This window comes from Chelon labrosus (genome assembly GCF_963514085.1).
Source record: "Chelon labrosus genome assembly, chromosome: 13".
Taxonomy (NCBI): domain Eukaryota; kingdom Metazoa; phylum Chordata; class Actinopteri; order Mugiliformes; family Mugilidae; genus Chelon; species Chelon labrosus.
The window spans coordinates 21782852-21805435 of NC_140346.1; the positions used below are offsets into that span (position 1 = coordinate 21782852).

The 22584-nt window shown below is 42.2% G+C and overlaps 1 protein-coding gene across 1 annotated transcript in view; it reads right to left on the minus strand.

Moving 5' to 3' along the window:
• Positions 1 to 216: 216 nt before the first annotated feature.
• Positions 217 to 22584, minus strand: part of traf4a (tnf receptor-associated factor 4a) — a 34502-nt gene continuing 12134 nt past the window's right edge. Inside the window, exons 2-7 of the mRNA XM_084558731.1 lie at positions 10220 to 10271; positions 6620 to 6724; positions 6362 to 6523; positions 5104 to 5265; positions 3939 to 4094; positions 217 to 3176 (exon numbers count right to left, since the gene is read on the minus strand). Of these exons, the coding sequence (XP_084414857.1) occupies positions 2544 to 3176; positions 3939 to 4094; positions 5104 to 5265; positions 6362 to 6523; positions 6620 to 6724; positions 10220 to 10271 (1270 nt within the window). The 3' untranslated portion in view covers positions 217 to 2543. The remainder of the gene's footprint in view (positions 3177 to 3938; positions 4095 to 5103; positions 5266 to 6361; positions 6524 to 6619; positions 6725 to 10219; positions 10272 to 22584) is intronic.

The following is a 22584-nucleotide window of genomic DNA, read 5'->3' on the forward strand; positions in this document are numbered from 1 at the left end:
GCCAACTCACAAACTGGATTACAAGCTGGCGCCTCATTCATCTGAGTAAAACTTGCTCAGTGAGGTATTGTGCTTAATGTAATTTTACTAAAACCAAAAGCAACTCATTTGCATGGATATTGGAGGGTGATATTCCAGGGGTTTTCCCAGGCCACATTTACAACATATGTCTAAATGTTCTCAGATGAAGTTGTGAGGATTCATTGAAGTCAGTATAATTGACCAACCAAACAGGTCAAACAGCTATAATATATGGTATTTTATTTCAGTTAAGAAATTGACAAGCACTCATCAATCAACATATTAAAACATTTGTGCCACCTGTGCAAACTCACACGATGGCTCGTTAAAATAAATACTTTTAAGAGGAAATAATACAGACAGAATATGTGAGGCTCAAACCACACGGACAGACAAATTATTCAAATTTCCAAAGAGACGAAAAGGGTCTGAAAATTCCCAAAGTCAACCCCGACTCTCCAGCGAAAGGTGTTTGTATAAAACAGCGAAGCATTTTTTTTTCTTTTAAAAATACAGAATCTTACAAAAAAAGTTTTTCATCTTCTCACTTGGTTAAATCACTGTAAAATATCAGCTGGTATCATGACAGGAAATCAAGAGTTTTTCCATGTATAGTAATAAAAAGACAGAATGTGCTTCTGCATTTTTACATTAGTATTCACATAGATCATGAGTGTATTGTCAAAGTCCTCCACCACTCTGATGGTGTTGTGATGGAGACAAGAGTAGCGTGGGGTTCCTCCTCATCGTCGCATAGTTTGTCGAGCTGAAGGTAGGCACCGGTGATTATAATAACCACAAAGGTGCAGTCAGTCCACTTTCAAACAGCCTCCTTAAGTCGTCCATGCCCAGGCTACGGAAAACACACTTCACAGCCAAGTGTTCATTGTCTTTATAGGTTATATTACCAACAGCGTTCACATTTTCCGTATATAAAAACAAAAAAAACGTAACAAAAAAAACACGTTTCATTTCAACAGTTTGTCAACTTTCAAATGGTCCAAAAAAAAAAAAAAAGAAAAAGAGACAGATTAGCCATCAACGGGAGGGGATTTCAAGAATACAGGTTACAGTACAAAAGTGTGATCCAGGTGGTTGCACATGAAGCATGCATGTGTTTATGTTGCCCTGCTCACCCCTAAAACCCTCATGCGAAGACATACTGTATAAAAAGGCCACATGGCTTTTCCTTCACTATTAAATGCACGTGTACTCCGACAGCTGGCCTCTTTGTCTGCTCTGCACATCTGAAGACCCACAAAAGGTGCTTTTTGTTTCTTTTATTGGTGGACTCCACAACAGATATGAAGCCTCTTAGGGACACTGTGAAGTCTGGGTTGCAAACATCGGCACGCTCCTGAAGCTATCGAGTTCAACTACCTACAAACACAAGTCACAGACAGGGAAGAGGAGACTGTGACTTCATTGTTGGCTGGTAAAGAAAATATTATTTTTTTTGTGTGGTTTTAAAAGTTGAACAGTAGATTAAGGAAAAGTTCGACATCTTCGGAAATGTATATCTTTTTGTTGAGCGAAACGAAAAAGTTGATACCACCTTCCTTAGCTTTCTGTTCCATTTAAAACTAAAGCGAGTTAGCTGCAATTAGCTTAGCATAGCATAAGGACTAGAAACAAGAGGAAACAACTAGCTGGGCTGCGTTCAAATTTGTATGCATGAAATCATTGCACTTAACATGTGCTAGTAGGTGGATTTGGTTTCCCATGGTAGCTGGTTCCACTTATTTCCAGTCTTTATGCTAGGCTAACAAGCTACCATTTTAGGAAATTATCGTACAGAATTCCCCTTTAACTCAGTCGTCTTCACCAAAAATCAAACTATTCCACTAAAACATTAAAATTACCACAGTCTGAGCTCCAAGTTTCTCTCCTGGAGACATTGATTGGTTTGTTTGTGTGTACACAAACCTCAGAAATAGTTCTTACTGGGGACTATGCATTTGTTAAGGGATCAGTGTACTGTATGAGCATGTAAACAAAAGGCAGTTGGGCTTGAGCTTGAGTCTGCTGAGCTCCCTCTTCATTAGATCACCCCAAATAAAACGGGACTCCTCTAACTTTTTTTTAAAAATCTTTCTACTTTAAGTGCAGCGGCTTAGTGAAGCCCTTCACCCTTATTTTTATATCTGTTCCATAATCTTTAACATCTGTACTGTGGAAACGACAACAAAAGTATAACTTAAGATAAACTCTCTAGGCACTGTTTGATTTCCAAGGCTTTTTGTTGTAGACTGTGATAAAAGGTCAACAAACGGATAGAAAACAACTAATAAAAAAGAAACACCAGAGAGTGATGGCTCTGCAGACCAAACACTGTCTCCTCTGTGATATATCAAGGTCCTTCGAGTCAACTCACACAGCCAAACAGACTCACTTCAAGATCTGTGGTGGAGAGGCTGCAAGGGCAGAAAGTCTAAAGGGTAAGTGTGTAGAAGTTTTCAAGGTTAAGTGTCAGTTCCAGTTTTTAACCCATCTGTCTCCTTCATGAACAGAAAAGTCAGATCTCAAGCCATTATCTTCTGGGGAATCTCTATAGAAGCCTTGATGAAGATGCAGTTGTCTCGGATGTAGTTCCTCTTCTTGATCTCCTCGTGCGAGATGAACTTGGGGTAGCCAAAGCCCAGGGTGCTCTCGTCCAGCGAGTTGCGGCTGCTGCTGGGCTTCTGGAAGTTCTTCCAGTTGGGGTCGGGGTTGAAGGTCTCCGTGATGTGCTGGGGTTTGGAAAGCGACGGGTCGCTCTGGTCCAGGATGGAGAACGTCACCTTGTAGGAGAAGGGCCACTCCAGCAGGTTGTCGTACTCCCCGGGTAGCACTCGGATGTAGACGGAGAGGTGGGACCCCTCGCCGCTGCCGTTGCCGTTCAGGAAGGCCGACACCTGCAGCTTGTAGCCGTAGCGGTGAGTGTAGAAGGGCGGGCTGAAGAACTCATGGTTGCTTCGGAGTTTGGCCTCCTGGAGTTTGCGGGAATAGTCGCTGAGCTTCCAGATGAGGACGCCGTCGTGGCTGACCGACAGCTCCTCCATCTCCCTCCGCAGCTCCAGGATCTCCTGCCGCTGGCGACCCACCAGGTTACACATCATAGTCAGGTGGGACTTAGTGGTGTCTTCCAGGTGACGGCCGATAGCCAGTTTGGGGCACTGAAGCGAGACAGAACAGATTAATCATGTAGAAGCTGCAGCAGAGTGATTAAGGAGGAGGACGTGTTACACATACAGATCACATAAAGTTATATAATGTGACGCAAAAGAACATTTTGTGTAAATTAGAAACTTTCTGGATTTGAAATTATTCATCTTCTACCACCATTTATGTTTAATTTAGCTGCTAATAAATTATTCAAACCCTAAATTAAACATTATTTTAATTAGAGAAAAAGAAAAGTTGTGAAACTGTTAATTGTAGCTGATGTTTTCTTTAAAAACTAAAAATAACGTGATTTTAGCTCATATGTGCACTGAATATGATAAAATGCGGACAGGCTGTTGTGGAAACATGTTTTTTTTTTTTTTGTTTCCATCAGTCCATGTGAAAATACTACATGTCAAGATTTCCAGATGCTCTCAGAGTCTTAACAAAGCGCCGAGCCGACAGTGTAGAGTTTGAAGCTCGTCTGTCGCTCTTCCTCGAGCGTGTCCGCATTTCCACAAATTGATGTGAGATTTAAAAATAGACCGAAATGTGCTGTCAGGATGTAGAAGTGTTGCTCTCATTAAAATAAACCCTACAGGCAGTGCAATGTATGTTTGAAAAGGGGAATAAAGCCACCACTTGGACGTGGTGACCAAGGACAAGAAGAACATATAACTGATTAGTTAATATCAGTAATGGTGTAAACATGAAAAACACCTCCAGAGCCAGAAACTGTCTTCTCCAGGTTAAATGATGCAGGTCAGACTCACCCTGTGTTTGCAGCCGGCGTCTTTGAAGGGGCAGAGAACGAGCGCGCTGCCGCAGTTGTCCTTCACGTGGTTGGCCAGGTCCTCTCGGGCGATGTTGGGCGTGCCACACTGGTTCGGGCACTGGACAGGAAAGCGAGGGCAGTGGTACTGGTGGTTCTGTGGAGGACGACGAGAGCGATAAGAACACAGGCGGCACAACGGGGTTGCAAATTAATGGCTGTATGTCCTTGAAAGTTCAAACAAATTACACATGGGTTTAAAACCGAGGCCGGAGAAGCGGACTAGAAAAAGAAATAAGTTATTTCATTTTTTTTATGATTCTTAAATGAAAGGATTTGGTGCTGCTTTTTGAACATTCAAAGCTATTTGAAGAGGTCACCGTGGGGTTCAAAAGACTTGGATGGGCATTTTCGTCTTTATTATTTTTATTTCTGATGTTTTATAGACAAAATAAGTATTAACTGATGTTTTTTTTTATTAAATCATTAATCATTTTGCCTATAAAATACAGATAATTGTTAAAAATATCAAGTTTACATCTTTAAATGTCTTATTTTGTTCTCGTGAAACCCTCATCTCAATTTACAATGAGATAAAAGAGGACAGTAGAATTTCTTGACACTTGAAGGGTTGAAAACAGAAATTATTTTGTATTTTTGCTTGAAAAATGAAATGAAATTATTATTAAGTCTTCCGTTTATATAAAACCATTTAGAACGATATATATTGAGGGTTGTTTGCCAAAAAAATAGCAGTGTCCATCATCCGAGGAGTAAATAAAACAGCAGCTTTCTGACTGCAGTGACCAAGATTGAGATTTTATATCTGGAAACCAAAGTGTGGGGGAAGGGCGGAGTAACACTGACTGCTCAGCCTCTGGCCAGATGTGTGCAGCAGCAGGTGCCCTCATATAAAAGTCTAGACAGAAAAAAAAAAAGCAGCTCACGCTAACAGCCAGCAGCCACGAGACGGCAGAGACACCATGAATGGCGCCTCTGCCATCTGGGTCTACTGAGGCTGGAAGGAGCCACGCGGAGGACAAATGACACTTGAAGGAGACAAAGCATATCTCTGCACTTTATCATGACAAATTTTAAATGGCTATTGACTAAAAGGAAAGGACTTTAAAAGGTCACTTAAGGAATAAACTTGGCATGAAACCGACCTGGATTGTGTCGAAGACAAACTCCTTGCCGCAGTACTTGCAGGGCTGCGTGCGTTTGGGACACTCGGCCATGCTGTGCTGGGACAGCAGACGACGCATCATCCTCGCCCCGCATTTGTTCTCGCAGTAAACGCTCTCCTGAGGACACACACCCTGGTGGTTCTGGGATAGAAAGAAAACACAAGTTTATATGCTAATAAAGTCAATCCAGGCGACAAATACAGTCTGTAGATTTAAGAAAATACATTTTAATCAACAAAACAATGCAACATTTCTTACAGAGGCTTTATCTATCTCATTTAACAACAACAATATACCTTTCAAGGTCCATTTAGTGGCTTGTGATCACATTAGCTGCTAATGTGGGGCTATATATGAGATGTGTTCAAGTTGATGTATGCAAATTAGCCATGTGGATTTAAGTGCTTCCTCAACATATGAATGGTGTCTTTATGAACCTTTAGTACTGTACAGCATTTTACTTCCACTACTTCCAGTAGAGTTTAAATCATAATCGGAGCTTTGTGCTAGTCTGTAAAAAAAATAACAACGTGGCGCAAATAACTAAATAAATACATAATAACTTAGCGTGTGTGCTTTGAGCGAGCGAGAGAGGCTCAACAGCTCACTGTGTTCTATAATTTGTATCATATCCCCAAATCAGGACGCACACACCACAAACTGTTTGGTGGTTCTGATCCATAAGAGACAGCAGCTGTGGAGATGGATTTTAATACCAGGTCTGAACAGTGCCTACGTTGTCTAGAGCTGATTAAATATATCCCAGAATAAGATGTTTACTGATCATATCTAATGGCGTTTACAATGTCAACCAGTCATGGTTAAAGTTTCCAGTCCAGAAGGCAGAATCCAAATGAATCTGAACATATAATGTCAGAGTTAAGAATTGGATTAATGTTACTGTGTGCAGAGGGGACACTAGTGTAAATAGAGGAGGGGCAGGCTGGTAGAAATAGCAGAGGTGTTACTGAGGAGCCTGAGGCACCACAACGCTTTCAGTATGAAAGACACAGTCAAAGATTCTTTCCTTCTACCAACACACATGATATTTTAAAACAGGCCGACACTCTCCTGAGGCGCTGACATGCATGTATTAGTTTTTCCTGCTGCTTTTCACAAAGACACCTTTCATATACTGTGGAAGTCATGAGTCATCGTACCTGCTTGCTGCTGACGTCAAACTCCCGCTGGGCTGTAACAGTAAAAAAAAAAAAAAAAACTGGTTTGGAGTGTTTACCTCGTAGGCTTCACCGGTGAACTCGCTGCCGCAAAACTCGCACTTGACCTTGCGTTTGGGGCAGTCGTGCTGCAGGTGGTCGGGCAAGTCGCGACGCGTCAGCTTGACGGAGCAGCGGTTGGGGCAGGGAATCACGTTGAAGGCGCAGGTGGAGAAGTGGCCCTGAGGGGAACACGGCGACATGATGTCAACATACACACGCTCCGAAACAGGGGAGGAGGTGGGAGACGGGTAGGAGAGGAGACAACGGCTTCTCACCTGCAGCTGCTTCATCTGGCCGGTCCAGCGGCAGCCCTCCTCGCTGTGGATGCAGCGGATGGGCAGAGCCAGGATCTGCTGCTCCAGCTCTGGGTCAGGGTAGATCTGAAGAAGAAAGTACAGGGACATCTATAATGGAAGCTGAATATTATAATACACTTTTTTTTATAATTCTACAAAAGTGCCTCTAAAATCTTTATGAATGTGTGATTAACCAGTGGCTGCTGTCCTTCTGAAAACGTATTATATTTTTGGTTAAGTACTTTAAAACTTAACAATTGTTTAGCTAAAAAGAATTCAAGTCCTAATGCGGAAAACAGCTTATGTGACACCAATGAGACTGGGACACTTCGATGTTAAACCACAGCGCTACATACCGTAAAGAATTATAAATACTGAACCCAATAAAGATGTTTGTAAATGTTAGGATTTGTCATTTTTTCTTATTATAACCAAATCCCTCAATATTTACTGTGCACACAGCTTCATAAACCCTTAGTTTTTAATGCCACATATAAAAGCTGCTCCAGTGCATTGAGTGACGCGTCATAAAACACGGCCACTGCAGTTATTGAGCCGTCCTCCTGTTGTAAATACTCTCTGCGGCGCAAAATGTGTTCATCCACAGCTGAAAGTAGTCCCCAACAGATCCAACATTTACTCCTGCCCCATTAAAGTTTGCAGTGGCCATCTGTTTTAGGAAATTAACTGTAGCATTTGTGAGTTGAGACTCAGTGAGACTGGGAAAATAAAGTCAGATGGACGCTCAGATCAGCCACCGACGCCGTGAACCAGCATCACTGTGTCTACTGGATGAGTAAAGGCAGAAAATACTGCCACGCGTAGCTTTATCTTTACTCCCAGCCACACGGAGTTGAGTATTAAAAGAAAAGCAAATATTTTCCAAAAGGTTAAATGTTCAGCTACAGAAAAGACACCCTCATCAAACTGCAGCGCCAGTCAAGCCATCCTTTGTGATAATGAGTTAGTTTATGGGTTTAAGGGACCTTTGAGAGAGACTCAGAGAGAGAGAGGGAGGAAAGGATTTATTTATCCTCGGTCACTGAGTGATGAGGATGAGTCAGTTTTCTGCACAAACACCCCAAATCCTTCCCTACAGTTCGCTGTCCCGAGGATTTACTGCTCTGTTCTGCATCTCCATCCCCCCCGTGCTGTCACATGAGCTAAGCACTGGTCAAACAAGAAAAGCCACTTCCTCAAAATGTCACAACAGCCCCGTGAACAAATAGCAGCTCGGTAACAGTAACAACTGTGCTCGCATGGGAGCCATCGACCTCAAGTTAAAAATTTTAAAAAATCATCTACAATAAAAACGCTTCCCTCACTCGCTGTTAGTAGCAGCTTTGTTCGGCGATAGAAGCCCCTAACCGATGAAATAAAAAAGTCTGTTAAATATGATCTAAAGTTGAGCTCAGATATATAAAAGCTGCACTAAACTTATAGAGAAGGAGCAGATGGTATTTCCCTGCCATAATCACATTCTCTGAGGAGAAACAAAGAGGAAAAAATCCTCTAAAGCAAACACACTCTCATTGTTCCAGTCTTGGAATCTGCGGGGGGACGGCAATAATGACCTTTTAATAACTTAGTCCCAGGCAGATCAGGCGGGTTAAGCTCTTCGGAGCTCCAACTTGGGGGTTTTATTCTGTCTGCTGCAGCGATTGTTGGCCCCACACCACAGCTTCAGCAGGAGCAGCACAATCCATTAACGACTACAACGCTGTCAAGCGCGAGGTTTGTGCATGTTTTTCGAAGGACAGTGTGCAGCGAGCGTTACTAGAACCCTGACAGGAGACCACCAGGATGGAGTAATTTGCAGGCGACTGGGAGCCTTGGTAAATAACAACGTCTGACAGGTGTGCCATGAGCACATCCTTCCCGCGGGGAGTCCCTGCTATTACAGACGCCTTCATCGCTCTCAGCACAGCATGCAGCCCTGCACTGCTGCCCCGCTGATGCTCCTGCAGCGCTGTTAGGTTAACCCCTGAACGTACAGTTTTCCCCTTTCCCCAAAAATCGGCACTAAAAAAAAAAAACATTCCTCGTCTCTTATCTTTGAATTGCAGTCTCTTACTTTGCAACAGGGATATCATGTGTGAGAGAGAGACATCCTCTGACTCTGACCACAGTAAGTCATTATCCCCTCAGGCACAATCTGATTAACTGCAGTTAAGGGTTCAGTAGAAATTTCTTTCTGGTCGGGGAGCAATTCACTATGCAGTGGTTTTAATAAATTATCCTCAGTAATGAAATCTCTAATGAAATTTGGGCTAAGACAAGGATTACTCCCTTTATGTTCTCCAGAAATTAACCAGTAGAGACGAAAACTGTTTCTGACTATTTGCATCTTTAATCCCAACTATATCTAAATTGCTTTGAAGCTTCTTGTCTCCACTCTGATTTGCATTTTACTCCTGGTTAGACAGGTCTATTTACATTTTTGAAGCACCTGTATGTAAACTATTCTACTTTCATTTATGCCAGAGAAAAAAATTATAAATGACCAGTTTCAGTTTTATTTTTTCACGATCCTCGTAGGGTTACAGTTTTAGTTTGTATTTTATTTTTATTTGTAATTATTCTTTCAGCACTATTTCAGCATTTTTTACCTGGCTAGTGGCTTTACTTTCAGTATGTCCAAATACCTGTACAACAGGTTCAGGACAAGAAAGATAAGAAAAGATAAGATAAAAACCTTTATTCGTCCCACAATGGGGGACGAATGCTAATTAGCAGATGTTAGCATGCTAAAATGGTGGGGATCATGTGCTGCTTTCCAATGCTGTTGTGTTTTTTCATGGTCACGACTAAGCCACACAAACAGCTCCCTTCTTGTAGTATTCACAACCTTATAAGCAGAAATTTTGATACAGTCCAAGTTCACAAGTTGCGATGTGCAGATGTGACAGCGCTGTAAATGACTCCTCATGTTAACCATTCCTCACAAGTTCTTCTTGAAGCCAGCAAATTACCTTAAAAATCATGTTATAAGTTCCTGTATGTGAGCAAATGAGATGAGCGGTTTGGAATTTACTGTAATTCATGGTAAACATTTTTGCTGCCTTCAAATGGAAGTTGTGAGTCGGTTACGACATGGAAATTTGTGTACACCACAGTAAACACTACTCCATTTGAAGGCAGGAATTTTACTTCTCACTGTTGGGAAACTAAGGAAAGCACAATGTTGTCTTCACGCCACAAGTGACAAAAGTAGCATGAGTCGCTAGCTACACTGTTGGTGGGTCACTCAATGTAGTTGGACATTGTTGTTGTTCGTTGTCCGACAAGTGAGTTCAACTTCGATATGTAGCGTGTCAGGTGTCAGTTTGTCGCCACAAATCGCCTCCATAGCATCCATTGAAAAATTAATTGTAGCCTGTTACTCTTTGGCTGCTAGCGTAAACGCAGCATCAAAGCTAGAGCCCCCCCTCCCAAATATCACCTGGGTGTTTTGATACAGTGACAAGTCTTTAATATTTTTAATATTTAGCATTTAGCTCAAGGAGTCTTGTAGTGGTGTATGCTTCGGTCTTTAGTTTGGGACTGGGGTAGATGAGAGCGAGAAGGCATTAGTTGTACCTTGGCATAGTCTAACGGCAGCTGATCCTCTGGACACTTGAAGACGCCCTCACTGCAAGGAAAGCAGAAGAAAAGTTTGGTTATTATTGGAATAAAAACCGACAGCAGACAAAACAAGTTTAGAAGCTTCTGAAAAAGGGTCGTTTTTTTAAATCACTCTGAGTGAGATTACTAACTCTTGACCCTCAACCAGAGTTACATGGCTCTTCTTTGACAGTCTGTAAGAGCAGCGCTGCTCAGCCCTCAGTTTCACTCTCTCTCCGTCTCTTCAAACGCACTCCGTTCTCTGACTCATGACGTGCAAACACTCTCACATGCACAATGAAGTCTGTGAGCCACTGACTTTTAATGACATTGGCTCTTTTATCCTCTCCCCCTCAGAGGATACGTCTGCACAGATTTATATTACTACAGCGGACAAAACAGCAAGTTGGAGTCTGGTCTGTTTATGTATAATACAAAATGAGATGGTTCACATTGTCGTGTCGTTTGCTGCCCTTGTTTCACAGCTTGTATAACAAGGTGCTTGCTTCTCAGATAAAAGCAGAGTAAACATGCTCGAGGCTCTTCCTCAGGAAAACCGACGATCGGCTGATATTTTCTGCACTTTTTCTCTTGTAGCAGTTAAACCTAAAACTTGAGATCTTGTTTTATTACGGGCCCCTCCGTGCAGTTTATGTAGCGCCACAGAGGAGCATTTGACAGTTCGTTTTAGGGCTCGTTAGGGCAGCCTTCTCCCAACGTCCCAGCACTGATGTCGTCATGAAATATTCACATTTGTAAATAATGGAGGCAGCAGCCACAGGAGGTGAGCTCAGCAGCACAACAAAAACACAATGACACACAAACTTCATCTGTTTCTGGATCACACGTGGTCTCATTCACTGACATTTTAAAGATGTCTCCTCTTGAAAGGAATCTCGTATAATTTATCTGTGTGCTGAAAATAATATTTAATTGCGGCAATAATTCCGCAACATTTTCCATGAAAACACAGACAATAAAGATGCACAGAAACGTGCTTTGTTCGTACGCCCTGAAGCATGATCTGACCTCTTGAGCAAAGAGGCCTCTCATAACCCCGGCCATGCCTAAATTATGTTTAACCTAATTAAGGGACAACAGCGTGCACCCACAGTTAAGTGTTTGCCTTTTGGCGCTTTAATTTGGTTGGCAATGTCACCTGACTGCAGCTCTCAGAGGCACAAGGACATGTGACAGGACGGGAGTGCATGTGGACTTCAACCCCCCTACCCCCCACCCCCGTCCACCCAGCTGCTGTGAAACCAGAGCGTGAGCCGAGGGGGGATGGGAGCAGAGGTTAGGTCTGAGAGGGAGGGAGGGTTGATGAAAAGGAGGGCGGAGGAGGGAGGTTAATGCATGACGAGACAGCAGTAATTCTCTTCCATTAGGGTCACTGTGTCAGCAGGGAGCTGGAGACCAATTAACAAGCCACGACGGGCTCTAAAAGAGGGTCAATCGATTAGAGGCTCCGAGAGCTCAGTCAGCATCTCACGTGCGGTGCGAAGTCATTTACAGTACTCATCGCCATCATAGAGGAGTCAGTATAGCGAGCGCTGACTGTCCCACAGCCATAAACCAAGAGGAGATAGGAAGCGACAGTCCCTCGGCTCTGGACGGGGGTGATGTAGGCACACACTGGACCGCCGGAGGCCCCGTCCAGCTCGGGCCCCGCATCTGACGCACAGAGAGGCAGACAGGCGAAAAGAGCCTAGTCACAGACTGTCAGGATGATTCCCTCTCTGGTTGCAGAAAAGCTCCCGCAGCCACACATTCGTGTATTCAGGCCCACTGGTGATAATACCACTCGACTCTCTCGGTCACTCGTGACTTAAACTCGCTGCCGCTTTGTGACAGTGCATTGGTGGAGAAAGGTGGAGACAATGTTTAACATAACTACTGAACAAGGACTAACTATTTAAAAAATGGCAAAAATAATATTATGAATTACATGATCCCAGTCAAAAATATCTATTCAGTTCAGTCTATAATTATTTGCTGAATTCCTACATTTCCACTCGGGGATATTACTGGTCATGTTAGCATGCTAACAGTCTACTTACTACATACATACTTAATAAATATTAGCATATTAGTATTTTTTTAATGTGAGCAGATTAGCATGCTAGTGCCATTGCTTTAAATTAACTATTGTTAGCATGCTAACACAGTAAACAAGGTAAACACCTTGTGAACAAGGAAAACATTGCACGCTAGTTAAACATAATTTTTAGAAGTGTCATTTTGGGTCAGTTAGCATGCTAGTGCAGTGGATATACAATAGCTAATATTAGTGAATATATAATCAAAAAACAAACCAAAAAAAAAAAAGCTGCTAGCTAACATTGTCATTGTGAGCATATTAGCATGTTTATGTTAACGTGTAGCTTCAAGTAAACACACACAGAGCTGCTAGCATGGCTTTAAATGGTTGCCAAATTAGCTGATTTTAGCATGCTAAAATGCTAAACACCGAGCATGTGAGCATGCTGATTTTAGCATTTAGCTTGAAGAAAACTGAAACAAGATTGCTGGTGTGGCTTCAGACTGTTGTCTTCCATGTTTTGTTATTTAATGAAACTACTGGACACTGTTACCAACTAATTTGTGGTTATCAAGTTGATTGTTGGTCACAAATGTGTGAATTTCCTCTTTTATATTATTAAAAACAACTCTGAAGACGTCTCCTTCTGTGGAAAAATGTGACCACTTTCACAATAACATGTTGCAACATTTTAGTGACTCTGTGAATCACACATTCGTAGTAAATAAAATAGAGAGGCATTAATCCTCAGTACCAGCCCTGGAAGACACTAAAGGGTAAATATTACAGTCATACAAAGCCCAAAGGGAAAACTGCTTTGTGTACATCCCTGCGAGTAGAAACATGCACTCTACAAACCTCTAAAACAAGTTTGTCACGAATGTTTGTGTACAACAGCTCTCTGGCCACAGTTCACAGTCTAGTCAATGAATATCCAGAGCGAGATAGTGATAAACAAAGTCTCAGTATCGTATTGGGATGTCACGAGGGAGCAACTTAAGACTGGACCACATACTGTATAACACAATCACCTCATAAAAATTTCATCACCTCCTCCTGTCCGTTCGGCTGCTCTGCTGCCGAGATGATCATGTTCAAATCACCTCAGATTCACTGCCAGACGACATTATCACATTGTGTTAGCGAGTGGAAGACACGCTCAGCCCTCTGCAGGTGAAATGCACCCGACAGTCAGACTCATCATTGCCTCGGTCACTAAATCCCCCTCCCCTCTAATTGCCCTCTCTCTCTCTCTCTCCCCCATCCTCAAATCTTCTTTCCAGGCGCAGATTAAACAGCCATCCATTCATCCAGCCGATACCACGAAGACAGCCGTCACAACATGCTTCGTCACTCTGCACACAGCTCCTGACAGGCAGACGGTGAGAAGTACAAATCCCTCAGGTTTAATCTCACCAGTGCAGAGTGGAGGGATGCTTTTCAGGTGACAGCGACCAGAGCCTGCAGGCCACACAGGGAGGACATGTTGGTGACAGGCTGCCTCACGAAGCAGGCCCGCAGAGTAACCTTGAAACCTGTTCTGTATTGACTAACAGAGAGACTCCTAAACAAACCTCCCTGTGTTTGCCATCATGGCGGGAAGGGCTGTCGAGACACACTAAACAAACGAAATCAAAGGCACGAGAGCTTTGGAGACAAGTCTGTGGCGCATTAACACTCTAAACAGACTTCTCTCATTGACTCGGACAGCATCTGGACTGAACTGCTCACTTATCTGCCTCTGGAGATCTCTGCCAGCTCTTCGGTTCGACCTCGTGCTAAACCCCTTTTTGTCTTTTCAGGGTATAACCAAGCATTAACTTTCATATACACAAACAGAACCTCAAATTCCACCAGTGCCCTACGTGCAGACTTCAGGGTCTCACGGCTGAAACCAAACTCGCTCCGCTTCCTTTCAGGAAGTTGGGAGAAAACGGGACTTTTGTTTTATCTAAGATACAGTTACTGTAATCCTCCAAATCCTACTGGTTTTGGGTTTATGTGTTTAAGAAGTTGGGACTTCCTTCGCCTGAGCCTCCCATTTTGAGCACTGGGACAGACACGTTATAGAGAGGATTTTATTTATGATTCTTAAACTGAATTATCACAACATCTTTTTACTTTCCAGTGTGAAAATTATTAACAAATTAATCAGTAATGAAAATAATCTGTACATTTTCTATGCGGTTCATTCTTTTAGTGTTTTCTGTTTAAGAACTATACTACATAAATATAAAGGTCTATGAGAGACTGACTAGGAGATGCTTCAGTTTGTTAATTTATTTAACTAAATTATATTTAAATTTAAACACCTGACCAACCTGCATATTTGCTGTGTAACCTCTGCCCTGACGCTCATACAGTAGTTATTCACAGTATATTTTTACATAAACTGCGCTGAGTGAAGACGACGTCAGCTTGAATTACATGTGTGTGTGTGATGTGCGACTCCGGACAGTTACTGCCACTTTAATTACGGAAACTTCACAAAGACAAAGCTAAATGTTTTTCCAAAGCTTTAAAAGTTTATTTTAATGTTTTTGCAGCTGTCTCCGGAGCCGTCTGACCACAAACCACAATCTGTTTTAATTTCTTCCAAATGAGAATCAAGGAGCTACGTACAGGATGCGTTTCTGCTCTACACAGCACTTTTGGACAACAGGATCAACAGCACACTTAAAAACCACCATATTTAAAACAAACAAACAAAAAAAAAACCTTTGCTAATGGCTACTACAGATTGTATTACTTCTTTCATCAGACTAGTTCTGAATTTACCATTCATCCTGACATTGTGTCTCTCATCCTCACGACTACCTGGAGCAACATCAACTGAAGTGTCCCAGGAATAAGCCGGAGCGACAGCAGTGAAGCTGGGTGTTGTTTCCAACTGTGGAACCTGATAGACTTCGCCCACGGCTCATTTGACTTTGAGCCAGGCTCTTTGCAGCCCTCTCATTTGTCTGAAAAGGGAGGAGCAGCTCCTACTTTCTCCGAGTGTCATGACACACCTGCCCACAGGTGGATCGACGGCTCCTTTACAGGTTTTATGTGTGGGACGTCCACACACAAATATGCTGTGACAGCTTTGTGTGTGGGATTTAATGCCTCCAGGGTAAACTGTCCGTGACTTTTTATATTCAGTATAAACCCTCTGACAATCAACCTCTAAGAGAAAGGAAGAGCTAATATCTGCTAGCATGCACAGTCACTTTAAAACATCATATTTAGATTCGATTAAAATAGTTGGTTTGATACTGAACTAGGTGTGTTGGTCAACTACCCCAATATCCAACATTAAACTCGACAAAATCTTGATGGCACTGCTAGAAAACTCAAACATGCTAATGCCAGTTTTCTTCTGCATTCTTATAGTAAATTAAATATATGTTGGTTTATGACTGCTGGACTGGTTTTCTGATGTCAACATAGGCCAAACCAGTAAAAACAATCATAACCCCGAAATGACCAACTCAACTTTCTCGGTAACCAAAGCAAGCTAAAGTAGATTTCAATCTGTTATCATCGTCCTTCCACCACTCAGTAAAGCCTTTCAACAGTGAATTGTTTCCTCTTCCTCTCTCCACACAATTTATAGACATGGCACAGTATTTGTTCTTAATCATGTCCCATCTGCTCCGTCCTCACTTTGTAAAGTACAGATTTTATCATTATTACTGGCCATATTTCACGGAACATAGGGGCCATGTTATAATTATTAGTCCATTGTGATTTATTATTTCATTACTTTGGCAAAGGAGTCCTCTGACAGTCAATAAATTGTAGTTAAACAGAGTTTCTTCATCATATCAAAGCTACAAAAAGCTAAGAAAATATAAGATATGGCGGAAAAATTATTCCCTTAATATTTTTACAGTATGTTTTGTCAGGACCAGCTTGCTGGTTGGGTTTAGTAGGAGCCTGAAGTGTATGAATATGACACCTGTAAAATCCAATCTGACTTCTTCTGCTGGTCACTAACAGCCGCTGGCAGCTGTTTCATATGAAGTAACAATGGCTGACAGTCTGCAGGTCATGGTCATCAGCAAGACAGAAATAAATTACATCTGACCCGGTGTCAGACAACCCCGAAAAAGACAGGCGGAAAATTAAACCGTTTCCAGTGTTTCACATATTAAACTTCTGTATCAGCTCTCTATTTTATCCTTCCTTTATCCAGACTATTTTTATGGCGTTGCTTTGCCAGAGCGAGGGAAAAATGATGCAAGTAGAAGAAAGGCACTACTACTACTACTACTACTAGAGAGAGTGTGAGTGGGTGGATGTCTGGCCTCTTTCCCTGGCTTCATCTCCCGCACCCTATGTAACACATTCACCAAATGTGGACCAAGATAGAAAAACCACTTAAAGGATGGTTTTACTACGAGCTACAAAGACACCACCTACAAAACCTGAACACAAGAGAGAAGATTTTAATGCTACTGGGTTTTCGTTTTGGGCCCACACAGAGATAATTTTCTGACCCCACAAGCAGATCAGGACACCTGAGGCCATCCCCGCTCATACACCGTCATCACTTATGTAATGTTATTCATTTCTGTGTGCAGTCCACCTCACTGTGCTGACATTTGAGAGCACAAGCCATCTGTGAGCGACTCCACGCAGCTACAAAAGGCCCAAAGGTTAACAGAATCTCAGTTTGTTTTCCTTAAATGTCAGCTTTGCGGTAGCACCTGCAGTAGATAAAGACTAATATTACTATGTGCACTATGTCACTTATGAACTGACTCAACTTTTTAAAATATGACCTAACAATTACCGCAATATTTTGCTGAATTATTGATTTGTATCTGTGCAAAATATGCAAATAGAGAAGATCTGCAAAAGATTGAGACATATCCAAACACATGAAAGTATAAATATACAAGGCATATCAGTAAAAGACCTTGTTCTTGTACATCAATTGTGCACATATCATCTAAAAAAAATAAAGAAAAATGTCATTGATTTTAAAATGTTCTTTCCTGAAAGCGGAACAACATTTCCTGGATGAAAACACGAGTTTCATGAGGAGAAATCAGACAGTCGGTTTGAATTTATAAGCAATTAGGACGACGATGACTCATCGTATTGCCAGAGGTGCAGCTTAGACGTCATGATAGCAAACTGAAGATGAAAAGGCCACCTGCTAGAAGACAAGCTGGATACAAACACCGAGCGTGAGGAGAGGAAGGAAGGATGGATGGATAGGGAGGGTCAGAGGGAGGAGGAGCAGCCATCTGCAGGCTGAAGGGAAGCCTGTGAGATGCCATAATCCATCCTTAAGTGTGCGAGCAAGGGAGACGGTGCTTACGAGTAGTTATAATCCCCCCGCACTGTCTCTTTCCATCAGTTTGATCAGGCTTTGACATGGAGTCTTTATCAGAGAGGGCAGCGTTATAGCAGGAAATGCTAATCCAGCTCCAACAGATTGTTTCTGCTGACTTTATGATTTTATAGCCATCATGGGCTCAAGACTTCCTCTTAACTCAAATCTCGTAAATAATGAAAATCAGAGGTAATTAAACGTTTTGGGAAATATAATAAAATTTACATAAAGAAACTGACCGCACTCTGATGTCTGTGTTAAATATGAAGCTAGCTGCAGCAGCTAGTTTACGCTGACTTAGCTTAAAAACAGAAAGTAGCTAACAGGCCACGGGCTGTAGCTTCATATTCATGGTTAAGACTAGCTCTTAACATACACTTGTAATATTATGCATTTAGAGGACTAGTTTTATGAAAGCATACTTATTTGACTTTGTGTGAGAGATAGATGAGAATCTCTCTTCCCTGCTCTTATTCCGCTAGCTGCCAGTTAGCTTAGCTTAGTAACAAAGATTGGTGGAAACAGGTGGAAATTGGCTGCTTGCTTGTTTCAAGTGTGTCCATTTCTTCTTCTAAGAGATAAAAATAGACATTGCACTGTAATTAATGAGCTGGTACTGGTGCTAGCTTCAGACAAAGTCAAGCTATCAGTTTGCCCCTGTTTACAATCTTTCTGCTAAGCTAATCAGCTAGCATCATATTGTGGTCTTCTCTCGTCCCTGAAATATTGACAGTTTAGAGGAATAGCTTTGGGAAACTTAATACTTAATCTCTTGGTTGCCGAGAAATAGATGAGGAAATCAATACTGCTCTCATGTCTGTAGCAGCTGGTTAGCTTAGCATTAAGACTGAAATCAAAACATCCAAAGGTAACAAAATAAGCCTTCCATAATGTCTAATAAAAATTCTTTCAGAAAACCCATATAAATTAGTCTAACTGAAGAAAATAGATACAAATAAATATTTAGAGGGGTTTTGCTAGCTTTAAAGAAAGTCAGGCTAGCTGTATCTCCTCGTTAACAGCTAAGCAGTTGCTAGCTGTTTTAGAATAGTATCTGTATTCTCATTTCACTCTCGACAAGGACGCCAATAAATATATTTCCCAAACTGTTGAACTATTCCACTAAAACGCATTAAAATCAGATGGGTTTTCACTCTCACTTGCACATTTCATACTGACACAGACTGTTTCCTGCTGTGCTTGGCGGACGCTCAAACTAAATAACAGCAAATATAATGGAATGCTGTAGGATCTTTTGTTTTCCTGGTCGATTTCATCCCCCAGATTATACACTGTATGCAAGAGGTACAGGAAAATCAATCCACTTTCATTAACTGCTGCTGATCTGGGTGCAGGGTGGGGGTTGAGAGAGAGAGAGAGAGAAAGGGAGAGGGAGAGGTCCCATCAATTGTACAGGGCGCTGAGCTCATGCATCCATGAGTGCAGTCACCATCACCCACACAGTACACAGCAAAAAAAGAGAGAGAGAGAGAGAGAGAGAGAGAGCGAGGGAGAGACCACCATAACGGAGGCGAACCCACACGAATGAGGACCTGCACTGCGTACATGAAAGGAAAGGAGCGCTTGAAAGGAGAACGTTTGATCTGGTTGAAGGGCGGTTTGTGGAGGGGTGGGGTGGCTGGAGGACTGCATCTGGAGATCAATGAAAGTCCTGAGCTTTAACATGTCGCACATGTGAGAAGGACCTACTGGTCTGTGAAGATGTGCTAAAAGCTGCTGTCAAGGTTGCAATAGGTGCGAAATACCCCACTCTCCGTTTTACTACCCACTGTCACACATTTGTGAAGATGCAAATGCTGTGAAAGAGCAAGAGAGCTGTTACTCAGCAACAAATGGAAACATGCTATAAATTTCTGCAGACATGTGAGAAATCTAGCTGCTTTAATCACAGATGGCGGCTCTAATTTTAGCTCAGCTTCAGAGGGCAGATTTCTGCACAAAAGAGCGATCTGCAGCGACCGGCTGGCTTCTGAGGAGCTGCGTTTGCTGCCACACTGATCTCATGGAACGCCTGCACTGGACGGACGGGCTCTAAGACCGCCAAGGCCTATTGAAAGGAAGAGCTGCCTGCCAACTGTATGCATATGGCGCTGGAGAAGCAGTAGCAGACACAGTCACCTCATTTTTCCTTCAAACGGCATTAATGAATCAGCTATTGCAGTCACAATCATCGAGAAGCACAGCATGAAATTGCAGCACTAATGCAGATTAAGCGTGGAAGCAGCAGCGAGCTTCCAGCTATTGTACAAGCTGTCCGTCAAAATACGAGAGGAGGGATGCTTTTCAATCTGTATGTGACGTCTTCAATATGTTGCATTATGCAGAAAAAAGGGTGTTTGTTTAGCTTAAGAAAATGTTATAACTAGAAACGTAGCTTATACACAGATAAATGTCGCTTCCTCATCTATATGCTAAATACAAGGCATAGCACAAGGAGTGGAAACAGCTAGATAGATACAAGATACCTTATATTTGTAATGGATGTAGATCTGTAGCTATGCAGATTTAGCTGAAGCTAGGCTAGCAATGTTTACTTGTCTTAATTCTATTACTATAACCGTGTGTTTTCATTGTGGTAAACCGGCTCTTATATGTGCATTAAATGCAAAGACTGTAAGATTGCAAACACTGCTCTGGCTCTGTCCAAAATCTTCTTACTAACACCTCTTAATCCCACTAACTAACCACTTCATGTCCTGTTTGTTTAATCCATACAGAAGCCTTTGCTCAGAGCCAGGCTAGATGTTTGTGCAAACAAACCTGATCTTCTGCAGTATCTATAACGTTAGCCGAATTCGTATCAATCTTTTTTCTGCTCTCAAACTATTTGTTAATGGCTCGGTTGTTGTTTTATAGCATCGTCTTATAAATGTCTGACCGGGTTCACATACCGTTGATGCCAGATGGTTGACAGGGAGGTCGGGAGGTTAATGCCCTGTAAATCCAGAGATAAGCATATTCTGCACCATAAAGCATTCCTCTTTGAGTACCCTTTCTCTGATTAGTTAGAAATCTGTTCTTTACATAAATAATGGATTAACGCAAGATATAAATGCCAGGACAGTTTCTCCGTATATAGAAAGGAAGGTGAAGTCCTGAAATAAGAAACTCATGTCAGACATGACAAGATTCACGGATTGCCCTCTTTATAAAGATTAAATAAATCTTCACACAACACCCCAAAAGGTGTTTTAAAGACACTAAAATTCCAAAATGAAGTAGACAGCATTGTGCAATATGACCCAGTAGTTTTGCATCCTAGCTCCAGTCGAAGAATGAGGAGGAATATGCCAGTGATTTGGTAGCCGCTACTAAGAGCACATTATTCCAGCGTAACGACCTCCTTTTGCTCTCTGTGGGGTTTGTTTTATGAGTCTGAAACGGCCGAGATCAGTTTCACCCTGACCAGAAGCCAAGAGGGACAGCTTCTCCTTAAAGAGAATTTACTCAAGGCTTGGCCACCAGAGGCACGACATCAATCAGAGGCCACTTAGAGTTTAAGTTTCACTATTTAGCACCTATAGATACTTGAGCTCATGGCAGCAGAGGACGAGGAGGGCTGCATATTTGAAAGCTCTCATCATAAATCACATTTTATAGCGATTCATAATAAGAGTGCTTCCTCATTAATGGAGTCAGCTCTCAAAGCCAAAGCCCACAGCAGACAAAGACGACTGTTCATAATGCACACAGATCTGCAGTATACCCTTGAAACATAGCTCTCATCACCGTTCTATTAAAACTATTCAGACTGACTGAAATATGTAGAGCAAAGCAAGATGTAAACAAACTGAGAGGGTAAAATGATCGGTGAGCAGATTTTGTCACTTAATTTCTTCATTGCATATCCTGCTAGTGACTGCAGCAGGTGGGCAGAGCAGATAATCCCTCAGACCAGTAGCATCTTATGGACAACAGATCTTTTAATGAACCTGCACCTGTTCACCCTGCGCACCGGAGACAGAATAAAACAACAACCTGCATATCCGGCCTAAAGAGTAGGTCTCAAACGTCATACAGGCTGATTAGATGATAAAAATTGTATTTGACTTTCCAGCCGCCTGATTTAATTCACATTTTGTGCCGAAGACGTTTTCTCAGACACAAATAAAAAATACGCGTCACCTTGTTGCACTCTCTACTTCTGTGGTAGCTAAACTACATTTGTAAGGAATGTGACATGAAGCAAAGAAAGCAATCATCCATCACTGGCTGCGTTTACGGGCACGCTTATATTCCATTGATAAACTAAATAACAACCCAGTCTGAATAAAAATACTTCACGTAACCACTTCAATCAGAACAAAGTGGACCAATTGTCTGCTTCATGTGATGGTTTCTCTCTTGGCTGGTATAAATAGATTTTGTCTGTGCATGTTTTGTCCCACGTGCGGTAAACATCAGGTGACGTGACAAGTTTCAGGGAGGGACACAAACATAGCGGTAGTAAAAACAACTTGTGTTATGAAAAGATGAATGAAGCTGGAATAGATGCGGGCAGCGTCAATGTGGGTCAATGTCTCGTCTACTGAATGACTTCATTGTTGTCCATAAACTCTTCTTCTGGCAGGTTCAACCCTCCGGAGAAGCAGAAGCACTTTCCACATGTCTGCCAGTGTAAAAACGTTTAAATGACGTCAGTTGGGTTGTAGAAATATTAAAACGTACACACCGTTTGCCGTGAACAGGTCAACAAGGTGCCCTGCGATGTCTGACGGAGTTTGTGTGCCGCACAAATTGCCGGTAACGCGAAAAAGAGCAGCTCTGCCATCGTTAACCAGCTGTCTTTGTTTCCTGTCCTTCATAGATAAGTACTCCACTCCACACACACACACACACACACTCCTCTCGAGGTGACCTGCTATGTGTGAGCGAGATAGCAGGTGTGGGTAAACCATTATCAGCTCGGCTGTTGTGTGGGAGTTATTCTGGTCAGATCCCACAAGAACA